This window comes from Lithobates pipiens, unplaced genomic scaffold, assembly GCF_037356315.1.
Source record: "Lithobates pipiens isolate NorthernLeopardFrog02 unplaced genomic scaffold, aLitPip1_a1.2 Scaffold_8, whole genome shotgun sequence".
Lineage (NCBI taxonomy): Eukaryota > Metazoa > Chordata > Amphibia > Anura > Ranidae > Lithobates > Lithobates pipiens.
In genome coordinates, this window is record NW_027507903.1 from 619,747,459 (window position 1) to 619,771,947 (window position 24,489).

Consider the following 24,489-nt stretch of genomic DNA (forward strand, 5'->3'; position numbering starts at 1 on the left):
CCACCCCAGGTATGTGCACTGCCGAAACGTAAACATTGAGCCGTAAGCACCGAAACACCAGCTGCCGTAGCAGCCAAATGGTTGAGGACCTGAACCACCCCCATGCCGTCTCAACTAATGCGCAACTTCATATTACGGAACTCCTCCCCCCACAGCTCCAATGCCAACACCACCGGGAATAGTTCAAGCAGAACCAGGTTGCCCAACAACCCCGCCACCTCTCAAGATTGCGGCCAAGGGTCAGCACTCCACCGTCCCCGAAAATACGCCCCATAACCCGCCGACCCAGCCGCGGCAGCGACCAATTCCACATCGAAATTGCTCACTGGCCCCGACATCCACATGTCCCGCCCGTTACAAGAGGCTAGGAATTCAAGCCACGCCCGCAAGTCTTCCCTGTGTTCCTTCCCGCAGACGCACAATATGGTTAGGCACACTCACCCCGGCCGAGGCTGCCGACAGCCGTCTGCAGAACACCCGCCCCCATAGGGATGATCCGGCAAGCAAAATTTAGCTAGCCCAACAGAGACTGCAGGGCCCTCAACCGGACCTTCTACTATCCTTGCATCTCCGCCAATTCCATTTTCAGATCAAGTAATTTATTCTCGGGCAATCGACACTCCATTGCCCTCGAATCGATCACTATCCCCAAAAAACTCAAGTCCGTAACTGGTCCCTCTGTTTTATCCCCCGCCAAAGGTACCCCGAACTTACCTGCAATGTGCTGCAACGTAGACAGAAAAATCGCACCCACACTGGAGGCAGGCGGGGCCCACGCACAGAAAGTCGTCCAAATAGTGGATGACCGACTCCAGGCCCGAAACGTCACTCACCACCCACTCCAAAATGAGCTAAACGCCTCAAAGTAGGCGCAGGAAATGGAACAACCCATGGGCAGGCACTTACTCATATAGAACTGGCCCCGCCAATGGCACCCCACATCTGCCTTGACCATAAGAGCCCCCGCATCCCGAAAGCCTGACCCACCTCACCGCCGCATCAAAAGACGTGTATGAGACCGTACACGCATCAGGGCCGATGAAGTCATTGACCGACCCCCCTTTAGGAAAGGACAAGTGATGAATCAAGCGAAATTTCCCAGGCTCTTTCTCAGGAACTACACCCAGCGGGGACACCACCAGGTCGCCCCACGGTTGCACTTCGAAAGGCCCACCCATCCGGCCCAACGCCACTTCCTTGCCCAAGTTTTCGCCTACCACCCCCAGGGTGTACCAAAGCCGATCGCAAGTTCCGGGCCACTGGGGGCACCTCCGCCAATGAACAAGGAATCCTGAAACCGTCCCGAAAACTCCGAAATCAACCCCCGCGCCGCCTCACCATCCGGATACTTACTTAGGAAAGGAAGTATCCTTTCCAGGGTTACCGGCGTCATCCCTTTCGTGAGCAACATCGCCGGAACGCTTTCCTTTCCTGAAACAGCGGGACAGTGCGAGGGTGCCGCCGCAGCCGGAGCACTCGTGCTTAAATCGGCACGCTCTCCCGAATTTACAAGCCCCCCGTTAAAGGGCCAGCACACACCCCACTTTTTCCCGGCCGGCAGCCCTGAGGACAACACACTCCCGCCCCCCCCTGAAGAAACGGAGCAGGAGTCCGAGCCGCAGACATAAGCCTCATCCAGAGGCTGATGTCCTTGTGGTCCCAGCGTAGTTCTGGCCGCACCGCTTACCGCTGCCTGAACTGTTCGTCATAACGCAGCCATGCCACCCCCCCATACACCCGATAAGCCTCTCCAGTCGCGTCCATATAGCAGAACAACGCCGAGCAATGCTCGGGGTTCTTCTCCCCAATCACGCTAGCTAAGCCAGCGAACGCCTGAAGCCAATTGGAGAAAGTGCGCAGAATCAGCCGATACCTACGCTGCTCCTCGTCGTCCTTTTGGAACTGTCCGGCTTGACCCTATCCAAGTTGAACTTCTCAAGGGGGAGCAAAGAGAAAATCTCCACATACTCACCCATGCCAATATTCTCCCGCACCTCCTGCTTCAGGCACGCCCCCACCGGGCCCTCGAATCAACATATACTTCGCACCGGGCAGCATCCGCAATCCTGACCACATCGGTCCACGCCCCATGTTCCGTGACCACTGGGGGGACCCCCGTGCCCCCAGGCCCCATGTCTACCACCCCCCCAGAAGCCGCAGTGGTCGGGGGGTCCACCACCGGCGTGGCCCCGGACCCCCCTCCCCCCGACCCTGGGCCCGCAGCCATCCAGGGACCCACTTGCGGCGCCCCCGAACCCCCGGCAAACTTACCCACCAGGGCCCGCAGCCCCTCCAAGAAGGTCCTGCAGCTGTCCGTGGGCCCCCCCAGGGCGACATGCCCCACCCCCGCCGACTGGCCCTCTGCCCCCATCCCCTTGCCGTTATGGGATACCGGGTCCCCCAGCAAATCCCCCAAGGCTTCCGTCAGAACCAAAAGATCACGTGACTTACCTGGCCGCACCGGGGCCTTGCCGACAGTCATGGTTTCGTGCGCTGCATGTGAAAATTCCTCCTCCTGCGACAGCTCACCCTCGGACTTGTCCTCCGCGGTGCGCGCTGGGGGCGCCGCCATCCCCCTGGGCGAATCGCAGACCTCCTGGTCAGCGCGTTCAGGCGCATCCCGCAGTGCCTGTGGCCCCCGACCACCCCCGGCATGCTGGTGTCCAAGACCAGCCCTGCCAGGCACCTCGGTGGCTCCCTTCCTCCCACCCGCCCCATCCCGGGAGCTGCGCCCCCCCGTGCCAACCCTGCCCCCCCACCGCGCGTGTCCCCATGCTGGAACCCCCAGTCCGAGGATCCCCCCCTTCCGCTGCACCCCCAAGGCGGCTGGACCCAGAGCCCCCCGCCCGTTCCCCCCCCCCCCCCCCGTTCCCGGGTGCCGGCCCGACCCGGAGCCGGCACCATTTTGCCGCGAGGCCCCGCCCCCCTCCGGTCGGCGGCGCAATGACCACCCGGACCAGGGAGAGCCAGGCACCTTCCTCTTCGCCGGGGGGACCGAGCGGTCGGCCCCCGGGCTCCGACAGTCACGAGGTGGACGAGGTGTAGGCCCTGGGGAAAAAACGCGCCGGAGGCCAAGACCTCCGCGCACGCAGCGGTGCCTCACCTGCATCACCGACATCCTCCGCGGCGTCCTCCAGGTCCCCGCTCGGTCCCGCAGCCACTCCGCTCCGCACGCCTCCGCCGCCCGTCTCAGCCTCTTGAAAATCCCATCCAGGTCGGCCATTACAGAGGAGCAGAGAAAAACTGCCTCCTCTGTGTCACGCTGGGATCCGAATGATCCCCTAAAGCCACACCCCTCCCTTTTATATGACCCCTCCCCTACACTGAACTTGCTTCCTGCAAACCTTTTTCCTCAGCTCCACCCATAAAGCTTAACCCTCTGTGTCCCTCATCCACACTGTCATGTCCAGCACTCCTTATATCATTGCATTCTTAATCCGTGCTTCTCTAATCTGCAATTTGGTGAAATCGGAGTTCCAGGAAAAAAGACAACTCGGTCTCAAACAATTGACCACCCCTTTTGTTTTTGGATTTTTTTTATAGTCCTTTTGGTACCTTTTCTGCATTTTTTTCATCTGGACTTCTGTCCTATGTGGCCGCGGCGAGGTACGTCACTTCTCTTTTCACATTAGAGTCCATCTTTGCACATCAGAGCACCCCCCATGTACACTGAAGCCCTTCCTTGTACATCAGAGATCCCCCTTCCCCTTCAAATCAGAGTCCCTCCTTGAACATCAGATCTCCTCCATGTACATCAGTGACCTCCTTGCTTACAGGAGCCCCCTTCAAGCACACAGTCCTCAGTCCCCTTCTTTACCACAGTAGCAGCATAGCGCAAGGCTGGAGGCCGAGCAGGTCTGGACGGAAGGCAGGAGGTGGAGCAGGTCCTCTACTGATGGCTAGGGCTGCCTTGGATCAGAACCAGAACCATGGCAATGGATGATGCTGTGTGCCCTGGCTGTTCAGCATTATTGGTTTGTGGAAACACATGATACTGTTTACCTGTTCAAGTTTCCATGAGGCACACTTACTTTTTCACATGACTGTATATACCAAAAGACAGTCTGATGGCACGTACACACGACCTTCCAGCAGACTAGCTCCGACGGTCTTCCCGACTGACTTTCGGCTGAGTTCCGATGGACTTTCTGAACGAACAGACTTGGCCACACATGAACGGACTAAGTCCATTCGTTTTGAACGTGATGATGTAAACAGGACTAAAAAAGGAAGTTCAATAGCCAGTAGCCAATAGCTTCCCTTGCGTCGTATTTGGTCCGTCGGACCAGCACACAGACGAACGGTTGTCCCGATTTAAGTCCGTCAGAATTGAGTCCGTCGGATAGGTTTGAAACATGTTCTATTTCTAGGTCCCTCTGATTTTTGTTTCGAAAAAAGATCGGACTAGGCCACACATGATCGTATTGTCCGACGGACTAATCCCTTCGGACCTAGTCAGCCGGAAAGTCCGGTCGTGTGTACGTGGCATTAGGCAGTGATGGCAAACCTTGCACCCCAGATGTTTTGGAACTACATTTTCCATGACGCTCAACTACACTGCAGAGTGCATGAGCATCATGGGAAATGTTGTCCCAAAACATTTGGGGTGCCAAGGTTCGCCATCACTGATCTAAGGGAATGCTGTATACAAAACAGTTCATTTATTAGAAATTCAGAAATATATCAGGTGTAGAATAGAGCTTGCCATATAATGGTATGGTATATCCTGGTCTCAGTGTCCACCCTCCATATGTACAAGGTGAATGACACTCAGATCAATGCCTACTGATTGTTATCTAGGATTTTGTTTCCTGCATGGAATAGTTCTGATTTTGCTGTAAAAAGGTGAAAAGAGAAAAAGAAAAAAACATAAACCTTGTTACCAATACAAGGATGAATGTTGCTTGATCTGGATGATTTGGGGCGGATTACGCTACCACTATGTCTGTGGGCACCTGTGCGCAAATTTGGATAAGAGATCTCAGGAAAAAAAGACAGAATACCTAGTCATTGTACCCATATCTGTATGTCCAATTTTCCTGTCCCTGTCTACCAGTTGTGGGTGCTCCTGCCCTTCCCCCGCCCCACCCACACTTTGTTTTTCGTGTTCCATTTCCTATAAAAATACATTTTAAAAAATGTATGATTAAGTCACCTTCTATATGCATAGGTGTGCAGTCTATTGCATTAGGTAGGGTGTGCACCAGGCATGTACTGGTCATTGGGACTACCGGGAGTTTCCCGGTGGGCCGATGGCTCAGTGGGCCACTCTGATGTAAGGGGGCTGGTTATGGGACACTCTGATGTAAGGGGGCTGCTGATGGGACACTCTGATGTAAGGGGGCTGCTGATGGGACACTCTGATCTAAGGGGGCTGCTGATGGGACACTCTGATGTAAGGGGGTGCTGATGGGACACTCTGATGTAAAGGGGCTGCTGATGGGACACTGATGTAAGGGGGTGCTGATTGGACACTCTGATGTAAGGGGGTGCTGACGGGACACTCTTATGTAAGGGGGCTGGTAATGGGACACTCTGTTGTAAGGGGGCTGGTGATGGGACACTCTGATGCAAGGGAGTGCTGATGGGACACTCAAAATGTAAGTGGGCCGGTCTGGATGAAGTCCAGGGCCAAATTTCTGTCCCAGTCCAGCCCTGGTGTGCACGCTGAAGCATAGTAAACTGTGTTTACAATGCTTTGGTTTTTGAATGAACACAGTGAGTGAGTGTGTTCACTGTATTTATTTACAAAAGGAAGGGGCCGGTTAATGTCATATCTACTAGCCCTTTCCCCCACTATCCATCCTGAAACATCCCCATACCTCCCAAGTTTTTGAGATGGGAACGAGGGACGCCTATTAGCAAATATATGTAGGCATAGGACACACCCCTGCCACGCCCCCTAAAAGGAGAATTCTACATAAAAAAAGATTAGTTAACCCACAAGTGCTTTTTTTAACTACTATTATTCCTTTATACTGGTGTAGCACGGGGCTCCTGAAGAGTTAATGTTTTTTGTCAATTTCATTTTTCCCAAGACCATAGTTGGGTTTTATGGTTAATTTAGTAAATTATGGTCTCGGCACCAGTTTGGCTGGATTGTACTATGTTCTGCCTGGTCATAGGTGTAGGTGTCACTTTTGGCAGTCAATGGAAAGCAGTCTGGTTGGACGCATTGGGTACCAATCTCTCTGAGCCAATCAGTGGGTACGTTGTTTCGCTGTGTATTCCGGGGGAGGGTACTTAAGGTGCTGAGGTCACGTGGTTCTGGGTTCCGGTCCAGAAGTATGTTCTGACTCCATGGTCCTGGTCCTCCTGACCACCCCTCATGGCCTGGGGTGCAGATCCATCCATTTCCGAGTCTTGGGGCTGGATAGCCAGAGGCGCAGTAACTGGAAGGAGGGTTCCAAGGTGGTTCGGTGCTGTCTCAGGTTTGGAGAGGCCCAGCAACTAAAAACGCAACCAGGGGAGGACTCCTCGGAAGAGGGCCACGCACGAGGCTGGCTACTTGGTAGGAGCCTGGAAGCTAAGCTGAAAGGACACCAAGTGAATCCGCGTTCTTACGGTATCACCGGACCGGCTGCAAGATACTGGTACCGTAAGAAAGTTCCTAATTTTATCCTTCAGTTACAACTAAGTTCCTGTGAGAGACTTTCTGTTCTATTCTAAAGTTCTACAACCAAGTCTGTGGCAGAGACTTTGCTATGCTTAAATCACCTGTTAGTTGCTAAATTCACAAAAGGGGATTTATCCGATAGTTGAAACATCCAGTTGCGAATGGCTATTCCCTGGATTACCTAGAAAGAGACATTTCAAGTGTCAGCAGTTCCAAGAGTACCTGAGCTTTACTACCCATACCCTCTATTCCCAACTGAGAGACTGAGCTCTGTTCAACGTTTCTTATGCAAATAAAAATTCCCAAAGGGATTCAAGTGTCGTTCTCTACAGTTTATTGGGCCATCAACCTCGGGAACTCCTAGACAAGAACGAGGTGAAGAAGGCAACGGTAAGCTCAGCAAAACCAGCCGCTCCTTCGGGGGTCAGTGCTACACTGGTTTTGAAATTTACAAATGTAGCAGTTACTTTTTGAAAGATAAAAAGTACATTTTATATACAACTATATAGATCAGACCAAAATGTGAAACAAATGAGGAGGAAAAAGGGACAGATGGACATTGTTGCGAATCAGGGACAGTCCCTCGAAATCAGGGACAGTTGGGAACTATGCATCCCCTCTGCAGCAGCTGATGAGGGGAGAGGAGAGAAGAGGAGGGAAGCCAGCAGCGCTGCAAGTGGGGGGGCAACATGGGGGGGAAAGCCCGGGCAGAAGGGGGAGTCAGCACCACACAGAGTGATTAGGGTGTGCTCAGGCACACCCGACACACTGCCTGCGCATGCCTATGTCTCCATGGATGGCGAGCAAGAGCTGAAGCCATCTTTCACCCATTTAATTCACATTTATGTTGCAGACACCATCTGAAATGCAGTCTTTTACATTCATAAATTCCCAGCTCCCTTACTAGCTAGCGTGTAACAAAACAAAATGAACCCTGTCTAAGGGATTTAGTTTGCACGCATTTGCAAATATATGTGTAAGGCATAGTGGCCATGTCAAGGCACCCAAGTGTACTGCAATTCCTAACTCTATCATTTTGAGAGTCTCCACGTTGGAGCACACATAAAGCATGTGTTTCCATGTACTCCTTGCTGTAAAAGTCTAGTTATAGGTTGGGGTAATTGCCATTTGGTTGTGTAATTGGTGAATTGGTGAGGGGACACACTAGATACCTTGGCTGTCATTGTGCTTTTGCTAGGTGTCCAGTGTCTCCCTATACCTTTAAGAAGAGACGAGCTCCTTTCAGGCAAACATGCCCTTGATCTATCCATTATTATATCTGTGTTCCAATTCATGAGACTCTCAAAATCATAGAGTTAGCAGTACACTGGGGTGATTTTATTATTTATTTATTTTTTACATGCATTGCCCTTCCATGTGCTCCTTGCTATAAAGGACAGTTCTAGGTTGGGGTGGTTGCCATTTGGTTGTTCTTTAACATGCTGCAGCTGGAGGTTTCTCTAGTAGGGGGTGGTGTTGGACGAACTGTTCAGGTTGAGCAAAAGTTGGGCCCAAATTTAGCCTGTTTCTGTTCACCCGCTGAATGCACAGTCAATATGTTGTTAAGGACAGGAGCCAAGAAGCCGGCCGCCAAGTCCTTAACAACAGATGAGTCATCAGATGTCCCCTCTGACATCTGAAAGAAAAGAAACAAATGCTGGTAAAATAAAAAAAAACAAAGCGGCATGGGGTCCCCTCCATTCCATATCAGACCCTTATCTGAGCATGCAGGAAAGGGGGGACGAGTGAGCACCTCCCCCTCCTGAACCATACCAGGCTACATGCCTGGAACATGGGGGGTAGGTGCTTTGGGGCAGGGGAACTCTGCTCACCCCAAAGCATCTTGTCCCCATGTTGATGGGAACAAGGGCTCTTCCCGACAACCCTGGGCGGTGGTTGTGGCAGTGGCGGCCCGTCCACACGGGTTCAAGAGGCACCGTCCCCCTAATCCATGTGCCTGAGCCCCTGGGCACCCTGGATGCATGGATTTCACCGTTTTTTTTGTAGAAGCGCATGCCCAAGGCTCTAATAGACTTTAAAAAAGGGTGGGCTTGGGGCTGTGGGTGCATTGTTTGCCACCCCCCCCCAAAAAAAATACCCTCAGCTGAGTACTTTAGTAAAAAAATTAAAAATAATAAAAAAACAATGTCCCCAATGTAGATCTATCATCAATCATGATGCACACCGCTCCGCTGGACCCAGAAAAAAAGCTCCACTGACAACAAAGGCTGACTGCCAAATGCCTCCTCCGCCAGATGACAGATCTTAAATAGGTAAGGGGAGGCCCACCTGGTGATATCACCTGGTGGCCCCATCCCCTTGTAACATCACAGACCGGTGCATGCTGGGTCGGTGATGCCACATGGGGCGGGGGCACCAGATGACGTCACCAGATGACCCCGTTCCTTACCTATTTAGGAATTGTCACCTGGTGGAGGAGGCATTCGGTGGTCAGCTGTCAACAAGTGCAGAGCATTTTTTTTTTTGAGTGAGGCGGTGGATCTACATCGGGGGACATTGTTTTTTTTTTTTTTTTTAATAAAAGACTTTTAAAAACGTGTCTATTTTTTTTATTTATTTTTGACGTTTTTTTGGTGAATAATTAGGGGTACAATGCACCCCATACTCATTCACATAGTGGGACGGGATCTAGGGGTCCCCTTGTTAAAACTTGTTAAAAGGGGCTTCCAGATTCCAATAAGCCCCTTGCCCACAGACCCCCACAACCACCAGCCAGGATTGTAGGGAAGAGGCCCTTGTTCCCATCAACATGGGGACAAGATGCTTTGGGGTGGAGGGGCAGAGTCCCCCCCGCCCCAAAGCACTCACCCCATGTTGAGGGCATGTGGTCTGGTATGGTTCAGGAGGGAGGGGGCCACTCACGCACCCCCTTCCCTGCATGCTCAGATAAGGGTCTTGTATGAATTTTGGGGGGGACCCCATGCCGCTTGTGACAGACCTAGCCGGGACAGAGGCTTTTGGAGAGGACTGAATGCTAGCATCTTGCTTACTGATTATGGGCCCTGGATTTTAAGGAAACTATACTCTTTCCAAGGTGAATGAGAAATCCAGTCTGATCTGTACTAATCTGACTCAATCTTGTATATATGTATATATTGTCATTTTATTGTGGACTCTTTGCTGTAATCGTTTGGGGTGTGTCTGTCTGCCTTGGATATTATTGTTGAGGGCATGTGGTCTGGTATGGTTCCAAAAATGTGTCAAAAATGTCCGATGGGTCCCCCACAATGTCGCATTCACAATAAAAATCGCTGATCGCCGCCATTACTAGTAAAAAAAAAAAAAAAAAAATTATGAATAAAAATGCTATAAAACTATCCCTATTTTGTAAACGCTATAACTTTTGCGCAAACCAATCAATAATCGCTTACAAAAATATGTAGAAAAATACGTATCGGCCTAAACTGAGGGAAAAAAATGTTTTTTATATATTTTTGGGGGATATTTATTATAACAAAAAGTAAAAAATAATGCGTTTTTTTCAAAATTGTCGCTCTATTTTTGTTTATAGAGCAAAAAATAAAAACCACAGGGGCGATCAAATACCACCAAAAGAAAGCTCTATTTGTGGGAAAAAAAGGACGTCAATTTTGTTTGGGAGCCACGTCGCACGACCGCGCAATTGTCAGTTAAAGTGACGCAGTGCCGAATCGCAAAAAGTGGTCTGGTCTTTGACCAGCAAAATGGTCCGGTCTGAAAGTGGTTAAGGACCGCCGCATGGCAATGTACGTCGGCACAATGGCACCAACAGGCACAAGCACATACATGTACGTGCTTGTCTTCCAGCGGGTGGGGGGTCCGATCGGACCCCCTCCCGCTGGCTGCGGTGGTCTGTTTCGCTTCAGGAGCGATCCGGGATGAGGGGATGGCCGTTGGTTTCTGGCCATCCCCTCTCGAGCGCTCCTGGTGAATGAGAAGCTTCTCCCGCCTGTGTAGTGTAAACACAGGCAGGGAGGAAGTGATGTCATTCTCCTTGGGGCGGTCTTTTTGACTGGACTGCGAGGAGAACAGAGAAAGTAAGTGCACCAAAACTACACTGACATGTAGGTACACATAGGCACACAAATCACCCCCCGATCAACCCCCCCCCCCCAGTCACAGTGTCACTGATTGCAGTGATCATTTATTTACTGATCACTGCATTTAGTGTCAGTTGTGACAGTAAAACTCTCAGAGCAGTTAGTGTTAGGTCCAGGATAGCCCCCTACCCCCCCATAAAGGTTTAACCCCCTGATTGCCCCTAGAGTTAACCCTTTCACCCCCTTTTGCCAGTGTCACTAAGCGATCGTTTTTCTGATCGCTGCATTAGTGTCACTGGTGCCGAAGGTAGTTAGTTATTTTTTTAGGTTCACCGCCAGTTTTTTATAGCGTTAGGTACCCCTATATACTACCTAATAAAGATTTTAACCCCCTGATTGAGTTAACTCTTTCACCAGTGATCACCGTATAAGTGTTACGGGTGACTCTGGTTAGTTAGTTTGCTTTTTATAGCATCAGGGCACCCACCATTTATTACCCAATAAAGGTTTAACCCCCTGATCACCCGGCGGGAGATATCAATTAGGTTTTAGGGTCAGGGTCTGCGACGCCCCAGGCAGCGCTAGGTTAGTGCCCGCACTGCTAACACCCACGCGCAAAGCATAACCTCCCGTAGTGGTATAGTATCTGAACAGATCAAAATCTGATCTGATCAGATCTATACTAGCGTCCCCAGCAGTTTAGGATTCCAAAAAAACGCATTGTTAGCGGGATCAGCCCAGATACCTACTAGCACCTGCACTTTGCCCCTCCACCCAGCCCGTCCAAGTGCAGTATCGATCGATCACTGTCACTTACAAAACACTAAACACATAACTGCTGTGTTTGTAGAGTCAGGCCTGATCCCTGCGATCGCTAACAGTTTTTTTGGGTAGCGTTTTATATTTAAATCCGGAAGGCAGTGCTTGATTTTCGGGGTCCCGTACCCGGCTAGGCTCCCAAAAAGTCCCCCACATGTGGTATCCCCGTACTCGGGAGAAGTAGTTTAGTTTAGGGTGTAATTTGACTTATGCCCATAGCATGTGTGAGCAATATATCATTTAGTGACAACTTTGTGCAAAATATAAAATATTTAATGGACTCAACATGCCTCTCGGTAAATAGCTTGGGGTGCCTACTTTCCAAAATGGGGTCATTTGGGGGTTTTATGTTATTTTGGCATTTTATGGCCTTTGAAACTGTGATAGGTAGTGAGGAATGACATCAAAAGTTTGCACCCTTAGAAATCCTGAAGGCAGTGATTGGTTTTCGGGGTGCCGTATGCGACTAGGCTCCCAAAAAGTCACACATATGTGGTATCCCCGTACTCAGGAGAAGCAGCAGAATATATTTTGGGGTGCAATTCCACATATAACTATGGCATGTGTGAGCAATATATCATTTAGTGACAACTTTTTGTAAACTTTTTTTTTTTTGTGTCATTATTCAATCACTTGGGACAAAAAAAAAATATTCAATGGGCTCAACATGCCCCTCAGCAATTTCCTTGGGGTATCTACTTTCCAAAATGGGGTCATTGGCCCCTGCTGCACGGCGATGGGCATTAACACGGTGAGTTCTCTGACTATACCACATGTATGGAGCCATGTATTGGCCCCAGGAAAGTAACATTTTAAGTTTCTTGATACCATTTTAATATTTTTTTGTCTTTTACATACTTCAGTATTTGGTAGTTTTCAGTATTTGCAGTTCATTGTTTTTAATTAGCATTAATTTAAATTGTCTTTTTCAAGAACTAATACTTTGGACTATCGTGACTTTAAGTCATATAAAATCATATGGTCTCATCAAGACTTTTCTGCATAATTTCAAATGATATCCTGATGATTGGGATGCTTTAGATTTGTATACAATATATAATTGTGGACCTTACATTTATCCTTTTATGTTTATTTTAATGCCTTTATATTTGTATATCATGTAGCCCCAATGAAGGGGTCAAAGTGTGAACTCCCCACCCCACCGAAACACATTGGTCTTTTAAGTTTGGAATTAAACCTCTTTTTGGATTTCAGCATTTTGGTGTGGCACTCTCGAGGTTTCCATGTACGGTGTATGGAAGCAATGCACATATCGTCCAAATTGCCCCATTGGGATATTATCAGTTTACCGTAGTTTTGAAAATATCAATTGCATAAACCAAGCAACATCTACTGAAGGTTCCAGCGCCATCATATTCACTAGCTCAATCCCTCTCGACTCTATCCTAAATTAAAATAAATAAATAAAAATGTTTTACCTTTAATTATACCTTAAATGGATAAGACTTGGGGAAAGGTCCATGTATTGCAGAAATGTTGCATATACATAAAATCTCAGACAGTAAACCTTTGGTTGACAGTCCCCAGCTTTTATTTACATTTACAGTAATAGCCGTGTTCGTATTTGCTCCAGGCAATTAAACCTTTTAGTAAACCTTTAACAATTCCAGTAAGTACCCACTCAATACCCTTTGGCTGACATTGTATCAGTGCTATAAATATGGGAATTCTGTAGAATAGTCTCAGAATATCTGGTCTACTCTGAGGAACCATAGTGAGGAAGATGCTGCCTAGCTGGATTGTCACCTTGATCCTCCTCCACACCACGCTGACCCATGGCAAAGATATTTATGTACGCAACGGTGGTTATTGGGTGACTGGGGATGGATGGATATGTGCCCACCTGGAACAGTAGCAACAGGCTTTGAATTGAAGGTAAGCCATCTCCAAATTTTCCATTTGACTGAAAGAGAACCCTGCCCCAAAATCTGAAGGTCCAATTTTAAAAGAGATGTTTGGGGGTTTTTTTCGTTTTTTTCTGGAATCATACTGTGTATAATTTCTATATACATTTTTTTGGTTTACACTTTGATTGGTGTTGTGCTGGCTGCTATTTGATTAGTTGGTCAGAGCGATATATACCAATTCTCCATGCGCACTGAAGCAATGGCTCTTTTGCGCCATTGCTTCAGCTAGTGTGCCCTTACCGCGTGCATGCGCCGGAGCCCACAATATCCGTAAGTAACTCCGAGAGCGATGTCGCCAGCTAGAGCTGTGCACTGGGACCACTGTGGGAGCTTCGATCTAAGGTAAGTATTTATAATGAGCTAGTATGTTATGCATACTAGCTCATTATGTCTTTGTCTTGCAGGTTTCTTTTTGTGGGTTTACAACCACTTTAACCACTACCATATTTTAGCTGTAGAGGCAGCAGCTGGGCATATTCACATGCTGCAGCTGCAATTATACCCCATGTTGCTTTCAGCAGGATTATGTCAGGGCTGGGCTCATCCGCTCCTTCTCAAAACTGGCCGCTCAGGTAATTGCAAGCTAATTTCTCTCCACAGTGACTCACCTGTTGATGATATCCTTCACTGAGCATAGACAGAATGTATATCCCGAGACTACATTACCATAGAATAACACACTTTAACACTGCAGTGCCACCTGCTGGATAGAAAGGTATAATGCATATATATAATTCACATTATTGAAAGCTACTTGCTGTTGCTTCTTTCAACAATTGGCATCTGATCTGGAACACTGAATTATAATTTCATAGATTTAAAGTTATGGTAAATGGACTTACTTTTTCCAAATGACAAATCTGCAATTTGCTGAAATCAAATTTCCAGGAAAAAAGAAAACTCAGTCTCAAACAATTGACCACCCCTTTTGTTTTTGGAATTTTTTTTAATTGTCCTTTGGGTACCTTTTCTGCATTTTTTCATCGGGACTTCTGTCCTATGTGGCCGCAGCGAGGTACGTCAATTCCGTGATTGCATCCGTCCCTCCTCCTTCCCCCTTCTGGGACCTGTGTGTCCCAAAAGACAATGGGACCATTCAGAAAGCGGCACGAGACTCACGCATGCGCAGTAGGAAACCGGCAGTGAAGCATGAAGGCTTAACTGCCGGTTTCCCTTACTTGCCATGCCGGCGCCTGCACCTGAAGCCGATGGATGGATTGGCTTGGGGTACTGACATGGTGGGCTCCCTGGATGGGTCTGAAGTGCCGGTACTCCTGAAGAGTACACGCTATGTTTGTAAATTTTGTTTTTCCTAAGACTATAGTTGGGTCTTGGGGTTAATTTCACTAAATTGTGATTCTGGCATCAGTTTGGCTGGACTGCACTATGTTCTGCCTGGTCATAGGTGCATGTATCATCTCTGATAGGCATTGGAATGCAGTCTGGTTGGACGCATTGGGTACCAATCTCTCTCTCTCTCTCTGAGCCAATCAGTGAGTGTGCTGTCTCACTGTGTATTCCGAGAGAGGGTACTTAAGGTGCTGAGGTCACGTGGTTCTGGGTTTTGGTCCAGAAGTAAGTTCTGACTCCATGGCCCTGGTCCTCCTGACCAGCCCCCAGAGGCCCTCATGGCCTGGGGTGTGGATCCATCTGTTTCCGAGTCTCGAGACTGGCTAGTCCGAGGCACAGTAACTGGAAGGAGGGTTCCAAGGTGGTCCGGTGCCGTTTCGGGTTTGGAGAGGCCCAGCAACTCAAATCGCAACCAGGGGAGGACTCTTCAGAAGAGGGCCATGCTCGAGGCTGGCTGCTCGTTAAGAGCCTGGAAGCTGAGCTGAAAGGACCCCAAGTAAATCCGCATTCTTACAGTATCGCCGAACCGGCTGCAATATTCTGGTACTGTAAGAAAGTTCCTAATTTCATCCTTCGGTTACACCTAAGTTCCTATGAGAGATTTTGTGTTCATCTAAAGTTTTACAACCAAGTCTGTGGCAGAGACTTTGCTAAGTTTGAATCACTTGTCGGCTGCTAAATCCACGAATCAGGATTTATCCGACAGTCGAGGTATCCAATTGCGAGTGGCTACTCCCTGGATCATCTAGAGAGAGACATTTCAAGTGTCAGCAGTTTTCCATGTGAGCTTTACTACCCATACCCTCTATTCCCTACTGAGAGACTGTGTTCTGTTCAACGTTTTATGCAAACAAAAATTCCTCAAAAGTGATTTAAGTGTACGCGGCATTAGGCAGTGATGGCAAACCTTGGCACCCCAGATGTTTTGTAACTACATTTTCCATGACGCTCAACTACATTGCAGAGTGCAATGAGCATCATGGGAAATGTTGTCCCAAAACATTTGGGGTGCCAAGGTTCTCCATCACTGGTCTAAGGGAATGCTGTATACAAAACAGTTCATTTATTTAGAAATTCAGAAATATATCAGGTGTAGAATAGAGCTTGCCATATAATGGTATGGTATATCCTGGTCTCAGTGTCCACGCTCCATATGTACAAGGTGAATGACACTCAGATCAATGCCTACTGATTGTTATCTAGGATTTTGTGTAAAAAGGTGAAACGAGAAAAAGAAAAAATATAAACCTTGTTACCAATACAAGGATGAATGTTGCTTGATCTGGATGATTTGGGGTGGATTACGCTACCACTATGTCTGTGGGCACCTGTGCACAAATTTAGATAAGAGATCTCAGGAAAAAAAGACAGAATACCTAGTCATTGTACTCATATCTGTATGTCCAATTTACCTGTCCCTTTCTACCAGTTTTGGGTGCTCCTGGCCTCCCCCGCCCCACCCCCACCCACATCTTGTTTTTCTTCTTCTTCAGCTGAGGGGAGAGGACAGAAGAGGAGGGAAGCCAGCCCCGCTGCAAGGGGGGGGGCAACACGGGGGGGGGAGCCCGGGCAGAAGGGGGAGTCAGCACCACACAGAGTGATTAGGGTGTGCCTGACACACTGCCTGCGCACGCCTATGTCTCTATGGATGGCAGGCATGTACTGGCCATCGGGACTACAGGGAGTTTCCCGGTGGGCCGATGGCTCAGTGGGCCACTCTGATGTAAGGGGGTTGGTGATGGGACACTCTGATGTAAGGGGGCTGGTGATGGGACACTCTGATGTAAGGGGGCGCTGATGGGACACTCTGATGTAAGGGGGCGCCGATGGGACACTCTGATGTAAGGGGGTGCCGATGGGACACTCTGATGTAAGGGGGTGCTGATGGGACACTCTGATGTAAGGGGGTGCTGATGGGACACTCTGATGTAAGGGGGCGCTGATGGGACAATCTGATGTAAGGGGGCGCTATTGGGACACTCTGATGTAAGGGGGTGCTGATGGGACAATGATGTAAGGGGGTGCTGATGGGACACTCTGATGTAAGGGGGCGCTGATGGGACACTCTGATGTAAGGGGGTGCTGATGGGACACTGATGTAAGGGGGCTGCTCATGGGACACTCAAAATGTAAGTGGGCCGGTCTGGATGAAGTCCAGGGCCAAATTTCTTTCCCAGTCCAGCCCTGATGGATGGCAAGCAGGAGCTGAAGCCATCTTTCACCCATTTAATTCACATTTATGTAACAGAAACCATCTGAAATGCAGTCTTTTACATTCATAAATTCCCAGCTCGCTTACTAGCTAGCGTGTAACAAAAAAAATTAACCCTGTCTAAGGGGTTTAGTTTGCATGCATTTGCAAATATATGTGTAAGGCATAGTGGCCATGTCAAGGCACCCAAGTGTACTGCAATTCCTAACTCTATCATTTTGAGAGTCTCCAAGTTGGAGCACACATAAAGCATGTGTTTCCATGTACTCCTTGCTGTAAAAGGCTAGTAGGTTGCGGTGGTTGCCATTTGGTTGTATATGAATTGGTGAGGGGACGCACTGGATACCTTGGCTGTCATTGTGCTTTTGCTAGGTGTCCAGTTTATCCCTATACCGTTAAGAAGGGATGAGCTCCTTTCAGGCAAACATGCCCTTGATCTATCCGTTATTATATATGTGTTCCAATTCATGAGGCTCTCAAAATCATAGAGTTAGCAGTACACTGGAGTGATTTTATTTATTTTTTACATGCATTGCCCTTTCATGTGCTCCTTGCTATAAAGGACAGTTCTAGGTTGGGGTGGTTGCCATTTGGTTGTTTTTTTACATGCATACGTGCTGCAGCTGGTGGTTTCTCTAGTAGGGGGTGGTGTTGGACGGATGATTCAGGCCAAGCAAAAGTTGGGCCCAAACTTACCCCTTTTCTGTCCACCCGCTGAATGCACAGTCAATATGTTGTTAAAGAACGGGGCCTAGAAGCCGGCCGCCAAGTCCTTAACAACAGATGAGTCATCAGCTGTCCCCTCTGACAGCTGAAAGAAAAGAAAAAAGTCCTGGTAAAATAAAAAAGAACAAATCGGCATGGGGTCCCCTCCATTCCATATCAGACCCTATGGGTCTGGTATGGATTCTAAGGGGAATCCCACACCAAAATAAAATAAAAAAACATGTGGGCCCCCCCCCCCAAAATCCATACCAGACCCTTATCCGAGCATGCAGGAAAGGGGAGACGAGTGAGCAGCTCCCCCCCTCCTGAACCATACCAGGCTACATGCCTGGAACATGGGGGGTAGGTGCTTTTTGGCTTTTTGATCCCCATGTTGATGGGGACAAGGGCTCTTCCCGACACCCCTGGACAGTGGTTGTGGTAGTGGCAGCCCGTCCATACTGGGACAAGAGGCAGTCCCCCCTAATCCATGTGCCTGAACCCCTGGGGGCCCTGGATGCATGGATTCCACAGTTTTTTTCTTTTAGAAGCAAATGCCTAAGGCTCTAATAGGCTTTAAAAAAGGGTGGGCTAAGGGCTTGTTTGCCACCCCCCCAAAAAATATACCCCCAGCCGCCTCTGGGTACTTTAGATAATGACGGAGCGATCACTTGTAAACAAACCGGCGTCATGATGATGCCGGTTCCTCTCTCCCCTCTGTGTACAGATCTGTACAGTGGAGGGGAGAGATCAGATGGCAGCAGCGCTGTGGGCTGCTCTGTGACAAGTGTAGTCACAGCCATCCCTCCATACCCTGCCATACCCTGCCGCCAATACTCTTCCATGCCCTGCCGCCAATACTCTGCCATACCCTGCTGCCAATACTCTGCCATACCCTGCTGCGAAGACTCTGCCATACCCTGCCAATACTCTGCCATACCCTGCCATACCCTGCCAATACTCTTCCATACCCTGCCAATACCCTGCCAATACTTTCTATGGTAATGGTCACTCTGCATTTTCTATGGTAATGGTCACTCTGCATTTCATGGGCACTGGACAATATTTTAGTACACCATTTGGTTCAGAATATTTTTTTGGGGATTTCACCCTCTAAAACCTAGGTGTGTCTTATGGTCAGGTGCGTCTTATGGAGCGAAAAATATGGTAACTGTACTCCTGTCTCAGTCTGATTCCTGGTTTATGACAGTAGGTGAAGGCCATGAATGCAGAAGATGTAGTCAACCCACTTGTTGGTAATATTTGATAATATTTTTTCCAGATTGGATGAGCAGGATCACCACATGGATCAGTTTCTACATGTGTACATGATCATTTGAGTTACATATGTCCGTGATCACACAAACCAATTATTATACACTTAACGAAATTATTTTTACCAAAAACTTGTAGCAGAATACATTTTGGCTTAAATGTATGCCAACATTTGATTTTATTGGATTTCTTTTAAAGTAGAAAGAAGAAAATATTGTTTTGTTTTTTTTCAAAATTTCCACTCTTTTTTTGCTTATATCGCAAAAAAATTAAAATGGAGTCGTGAATAAATACCACCAAAAGAAAGCTCTATTTGTGTGAACAAAATGATAAAAATGTCATGACCGCGCAATTGTTATTGAAAGTGCGAGAGCGCTGAAAGCTGAAAATTGGTCTGGAAAGGAAGGGGGCGAAAGTGCCCAGTATTGTAGTGGTTAAAGTGAAAAAATAAAAATTAAATATTCCTTTAAATATTGTGCCTGGGGGTCAGAGGCTTACCTAGGGTCTCCAGCACCCTTGGCAAAAATTTGTATCAGTGCCCCCCTGGCACCCCCCCCCCCCCCCATTAAACAGTTAGAATTTCAGTTTGTTTTTATACATCAATTTAATTTAATTTTTAATTTTCTGCATATCCATTAAAGATAATGTTTAAGCTATACAGTTAGCTTGGCTCTCTAAAATTTCACCACCATATTGTCATTAATCATGCAGCACCCACCATATTGCCATGAATCATGCAGCACCCACCATATTGCCATGAATCATGCAGCACCCACCATCTTGCCATGAATCATGCAGCACCCACCATCTTGCCATGAATGCAGCACCCACCATATTGCCATGAATGCAGCACCCACCATATTGCCATGAATCATGCAGCACCCACCATATTGCCATGAATCTTGCAGCACCCACCATCTTGCCATGAATGCAGCACCCACCATCTTGCCATGAATGCAGCACCCACCATCTTGCCATGAATGCAGCACGCACCATATTGCCATGAATGCAGCACCCACCGTATTGCCATGAATGCAGCACCCACCATATTGCCATGAATCATGCAGCACCCACCATCTTGCCATGAATGCAGCACCCACCATCTTGCCATGAATGCAGCACCCACCATATTGCCATGAATGCAGCACCCACCATATTGCCATGAATGCAGCACCCACCTTATTGCCATGAATGCAGCACCCACCATATGCCACGAATGCAGCATCCACCATATTGACATGAATGCAGCACGCACCGTATTGCCATGAAGGCAGCACCCACCGTATTGCCATGAAGGCAGCACCCACCGTATTGCCATGAATGCAGCACCCACCGTATTGCCATGAATGCAGCACCCCCCATATTGCTATGAATGCAGCACCCACTGTATTTCCATGAATGCAGCACCTGACCCACCATATTGCCATCAATCATGCAGCACCCACCATATTGCCATGAATGCAGCACCCTCCATATTGCCATGAATCATGCAGCACCCACCATATTGCCATGAATGCAGCACTCACCATTAGGGATGAGCCGTACACCCCCCGGTTTGGTTCGCACCAAAACCTGCGAATGGACCGAAAATTTGCGCAGACTTTAGAACCCCATTAAAGTCTATGGGACTCGAACGTTCAAAATCAAATGTGGTAATTTTAAAGGCTAATATGCAAGTTATTGCCCTAAAAAGGGTTTGAGAACCTGGCTCCTGCCCCAAGGGACATGTATCAATGCAAAAAAAAGGTTTAAAAACTTCCTTTTTTTCGGGAGCACTGATTTTAATGATGCTTAAAGTGAAAAAAAAGTGAAATATTCCTTTAAGTATCGCGCCTGGGGGGTATCAATAGTATGTCTGTGAAGTGGTGCATGTTTCCCCGTGTTTAGAACAGTCCCTGCACAAAATGACATTTCTAACAGAAAAAAAAGTAATTTAAAACTGCTTGCGGTTTTAGTGTAATGTCTGGTTCCGGCAATATGGATGAAAATCATTGAGAAAAATTATATGGGTAGCCCCCCTGCCCATTACCAGTCCCATTGGGTCTTGTACGGATATTAAGGGGAACCCCACACCCAAATTTAAAAATGGAAAGGCGTGGGGCCCCCAGGCCCTATATACTCAGAACAGCACTATACAGGGGGTACAAAACGACAGGGACTGTGTAGGTTTGTTGTTAAGTAGAATCTGTTTGTAATTTTGAACTGGTACATTTTTAAAGTGTAGCTCCAGTCAAAAAATCTATTTTTAAGCTTTTTGGAAAACATAGGGAAGGGTTATCACCCCTGTAACATTTTTGTCCCGTCTGTGCACCTCTTCAGAAGATTTCACCTCACTTTCTCACCTTTGGTGGTGGTGGTGGTGGTGCTGGTGCCACAACACTGTAAGACCTCACAGTTACTCTTGGTGGGCGCTGGAATGGGCCCTGCTGTGAAATATTATATCAAGAATTGTAATTACATGCACCTGTTAAACAGGGGCTGAAAAATTGGGCCTTAGGTACTGGAGCCACAACACTACAACACCTCACAGAAACTCTAGTTGGAGAGCAGGAATGAGCCCTGCTGCAAAGTATTGCATCAAAAATTGTAATCGCATGCCCCTGTTTAATAGAGATTGAGAAATTGGGTCTTAGCCACTGGTGCTGGTGCCACGACACTGCAACCTCTCACAGATACTCTAGTTGGAGCGCAGGAATGAGCCCTTCTGCAAAGTATCACATCAAAAATTTTAATTACATGCCCCTGTTAAACATGGGCTGAAAAATTGGGCCTTAGCCACTGGTGGCGGAGCCCAGAACCAAAAATGTTCTTCCAATCAGCAGAATCATTGAGGAGGAAGAGGATAGTCAGTCACCATAACAGGATAGTCACTCAGCATCAGCATAGGCAGTCTTGAAGGGATGTGACATTTAAAAAAAAAATATTAGGTTACATCAGCTTCAGGTGCTTGGTAGCTGGTGGTGGTCCAAGACTGATTCATCTTTATGAAGGTCAGTCTATCAACCGAGTCGGTGGACACAAAGCCTCCAGCAGTACTAAATGTGCGTTCCGAAAGAACGCTGGATGCAGGACAGGCCAATAGCTCAATTGCATACTGTGCAAGCTCTGGCTAGTGATCCATCCTCAAGACCCAGTGACCCAGAGGATTTTCAGTGGGAAAGGTGTCCAAGTCTGATCTTGCCCCTAGGTATTCCTGCACCATGTAAATCAGATGCTGGTGATGGTTGCTGGAACCGATCATACCTTGGGGCTGCGGACTAAAAAATTGTCTGAACGCATCGGTCAGATGGCCACCTTCTCCACCGCTCCTTCTGTAAATGACGAAGCCTCAGCAACATGTTGTCCAGGACCAGGAATTTGTAACCTCCCAGTCTCTGGGAACACGTTGCACAGACCTTTCTGCAAGGCCTCCCAAAGAGGCCTCATCCTCTGCTCCCTCTGCCACTGCAAAATAAGGTCTGCAACCATACCCTTGTACCGTGGATCAAGGAGAGTTGCCAGCCAGAAATGATCCCTCTCATTGATCCACTGAATATGAGGATCAGGGAGGCCATGCAGCGTAGGTTAGCTGAGGCAGTCGGTCCGCAGTCCTCTGGGTCACTAAGGACGACATGATCCACAGCCACCTCCTCCCAGCCACATACAAGTCTACGGGTTTCTTGGGACTGTAAATCATCCCTAAAAGACTGCTGCTGAGTGCCAGGCTCCACCTCCATGCTGACACAATCCTCCTCCTCCTCTTCCTGTGTGATCGGCGGGCCAGCAGGAACACCGTATGGATAAAGGGGGCCTTAGGACGCAAGGAAGTCCTCCTCTTCCTGCCTCTGTTCTGCTTCAAGTGCCATGTCCATTATTCCATGCAGCGTGTGCTCCAACAGGTGGACAAGAGGTACAGTGTCACTGATGCATGCACTGTCACTGCTCACCATCCTCGTGGCCTCCTCAAATGGTGACAGGACAGTGCATGCATCCCTCATCATGGCCCACTGGCGTGGGGAAAAAAACGAGCTCCCCTGACCCTGTGCAGGTGCCGTAGTCGCACAGATACTCATTGATGGCCCTCTGCTGCGTGTGCAGCTACTGCAGCATGGCCAATGTTGAGTTCCACCTGGTGGGCATGTCACAGATTAGGCGGTTCTTGGGCAGGTTAAATTCCTTTTGGAGGTCAGCCAGCCGAGCACTAGCATTATATGACCGGCAGAAATGCACACAGACTTTCTTGGCCTGCCTCAGGACATCCTGTAAGCCCGGGGTACCTGCCCAAGAACCGCTGCACCACCACGTTAAGGACGCGAGCTACATAGGCCACATGAATCAGTTGTCCCTGTCGGAGGGCGGAGAGGAGGTTGGTGCCATTGCCACAAACCACCATTCCTGGCTTAAGCTGGTGTGGCGTCAACCGCCTCTCAGCCTGTCACTGCAGAGCTGACAGAATATCTGCCCCAGTGTGGCTCCTGTCCCCCAAGTACGGCATGGCATATTTTTGCCTGCGTACTTGCGTAGCCCCTTGAACACCTACGGAGCACCGCTGGTTCCGAGGACAAAGCACAGGAAGAGGCCATGGAGAAAGAAGAAGAGGAGGGAGTGGAGGAGAGAGGTTTGTCACAATCACCAGTAGTAGCATTTTGGAGGCATGGTGGCGGAACAACCTCCAACACTACTGCACCTTGTCCTGCATCCTTCCCAGCTGCCAAAAGAGTCACCCAATGCTCCGTGAAAGATAGGTAACGTCCCTGTCCATGCCTGCTGGACCATGAGTCAGCGGTAATATGCACCTTACCGCTGACTGCCCTGTGCAGCGAGGCATGGACATTGCCTTCCACATGCCGGTAGAGAGCCAGAATCGCCTTCCATGAGAAAAAGTGGCGTTTGGGAACCTGCTACTGAGGAACCGCACATTGCACAAACTCACGGAAGGGGGCCGAGTCTACCAACTGAAAAGGCAGCAGTTGAAGTGCTAGCAATTTAGCCAAGCTAGAATTCAACCGCTGGGCATGTGGATGGCTAGGAGTGAACTTCTTTCGATGGTCCAGCAGCTGGGGCAGGGAAATTTGCCTGGTACAATCAGATGTCGGTGTACCACTAGCAGATTGCCTGCAAGTACTTGGCTGTGACACACCTAATTCTACAACTTCATTCCTCTCAGTGCAGGTTTCGGAGAGGACTGAAGGTATAGTGGGGTTGGAGATCCCAGCTAATTAGGAGCAAGGAGAGGTCCGCTTTGTTCTTTGGTGTGGGTCTTTAAGGTACGCTTGCCAACGAACTGCATGGCAGGTCAACACATAGTCTGGTCAAGCATGTAGTGTGGTGCCCAAGTGGCTGATGTTTTGGCCACGCGAGATACGCTTGAGACATATGTTGTAAATAGCAGCGGTGTTATCTGATGCACTTGTCTCAAAAAAGGCCCACACCCAATAACTTTTGGAATAATGCACAGAGGCAGTGCCCTGCACAGGCGGAGCTCTGCGGTGTGATTCAGTCGGTGCGCTGCCCTTAAGCTAGCCCCTGGAGGGCATCCTGCCTTGTTGGAGATGTGCCTCCTCC

At 48.6% G+C, this 24,489-nt stretch overlaps 1 protein-coding gene across 1 annotated transcript in view; it reads left to right on the forward strand.

Moving 5' to 3' along the window:
- Positions 1 to 13,201: 13,201 nt before the first annotated feature.
- Positions 13,202 to 24,489, forward strand: part of LOC143961449 (vitelline membrane outer layer protein 1-like) — a gene marked incomplete at its 5' end in the record, with an annotated part of 33,174 nt that continues 21,886 nt past the window's right edge. Inside the window, 2 exon segments of the mRNA XM_077470742.1 lie at positions 13,202 to 13,307; positions 13,310 to 13,371. Coding sequence (XP_077326868.1) covers positions 13,202 to 13,307; positions 13,310 to 13,371 — 168 coding nt within the window.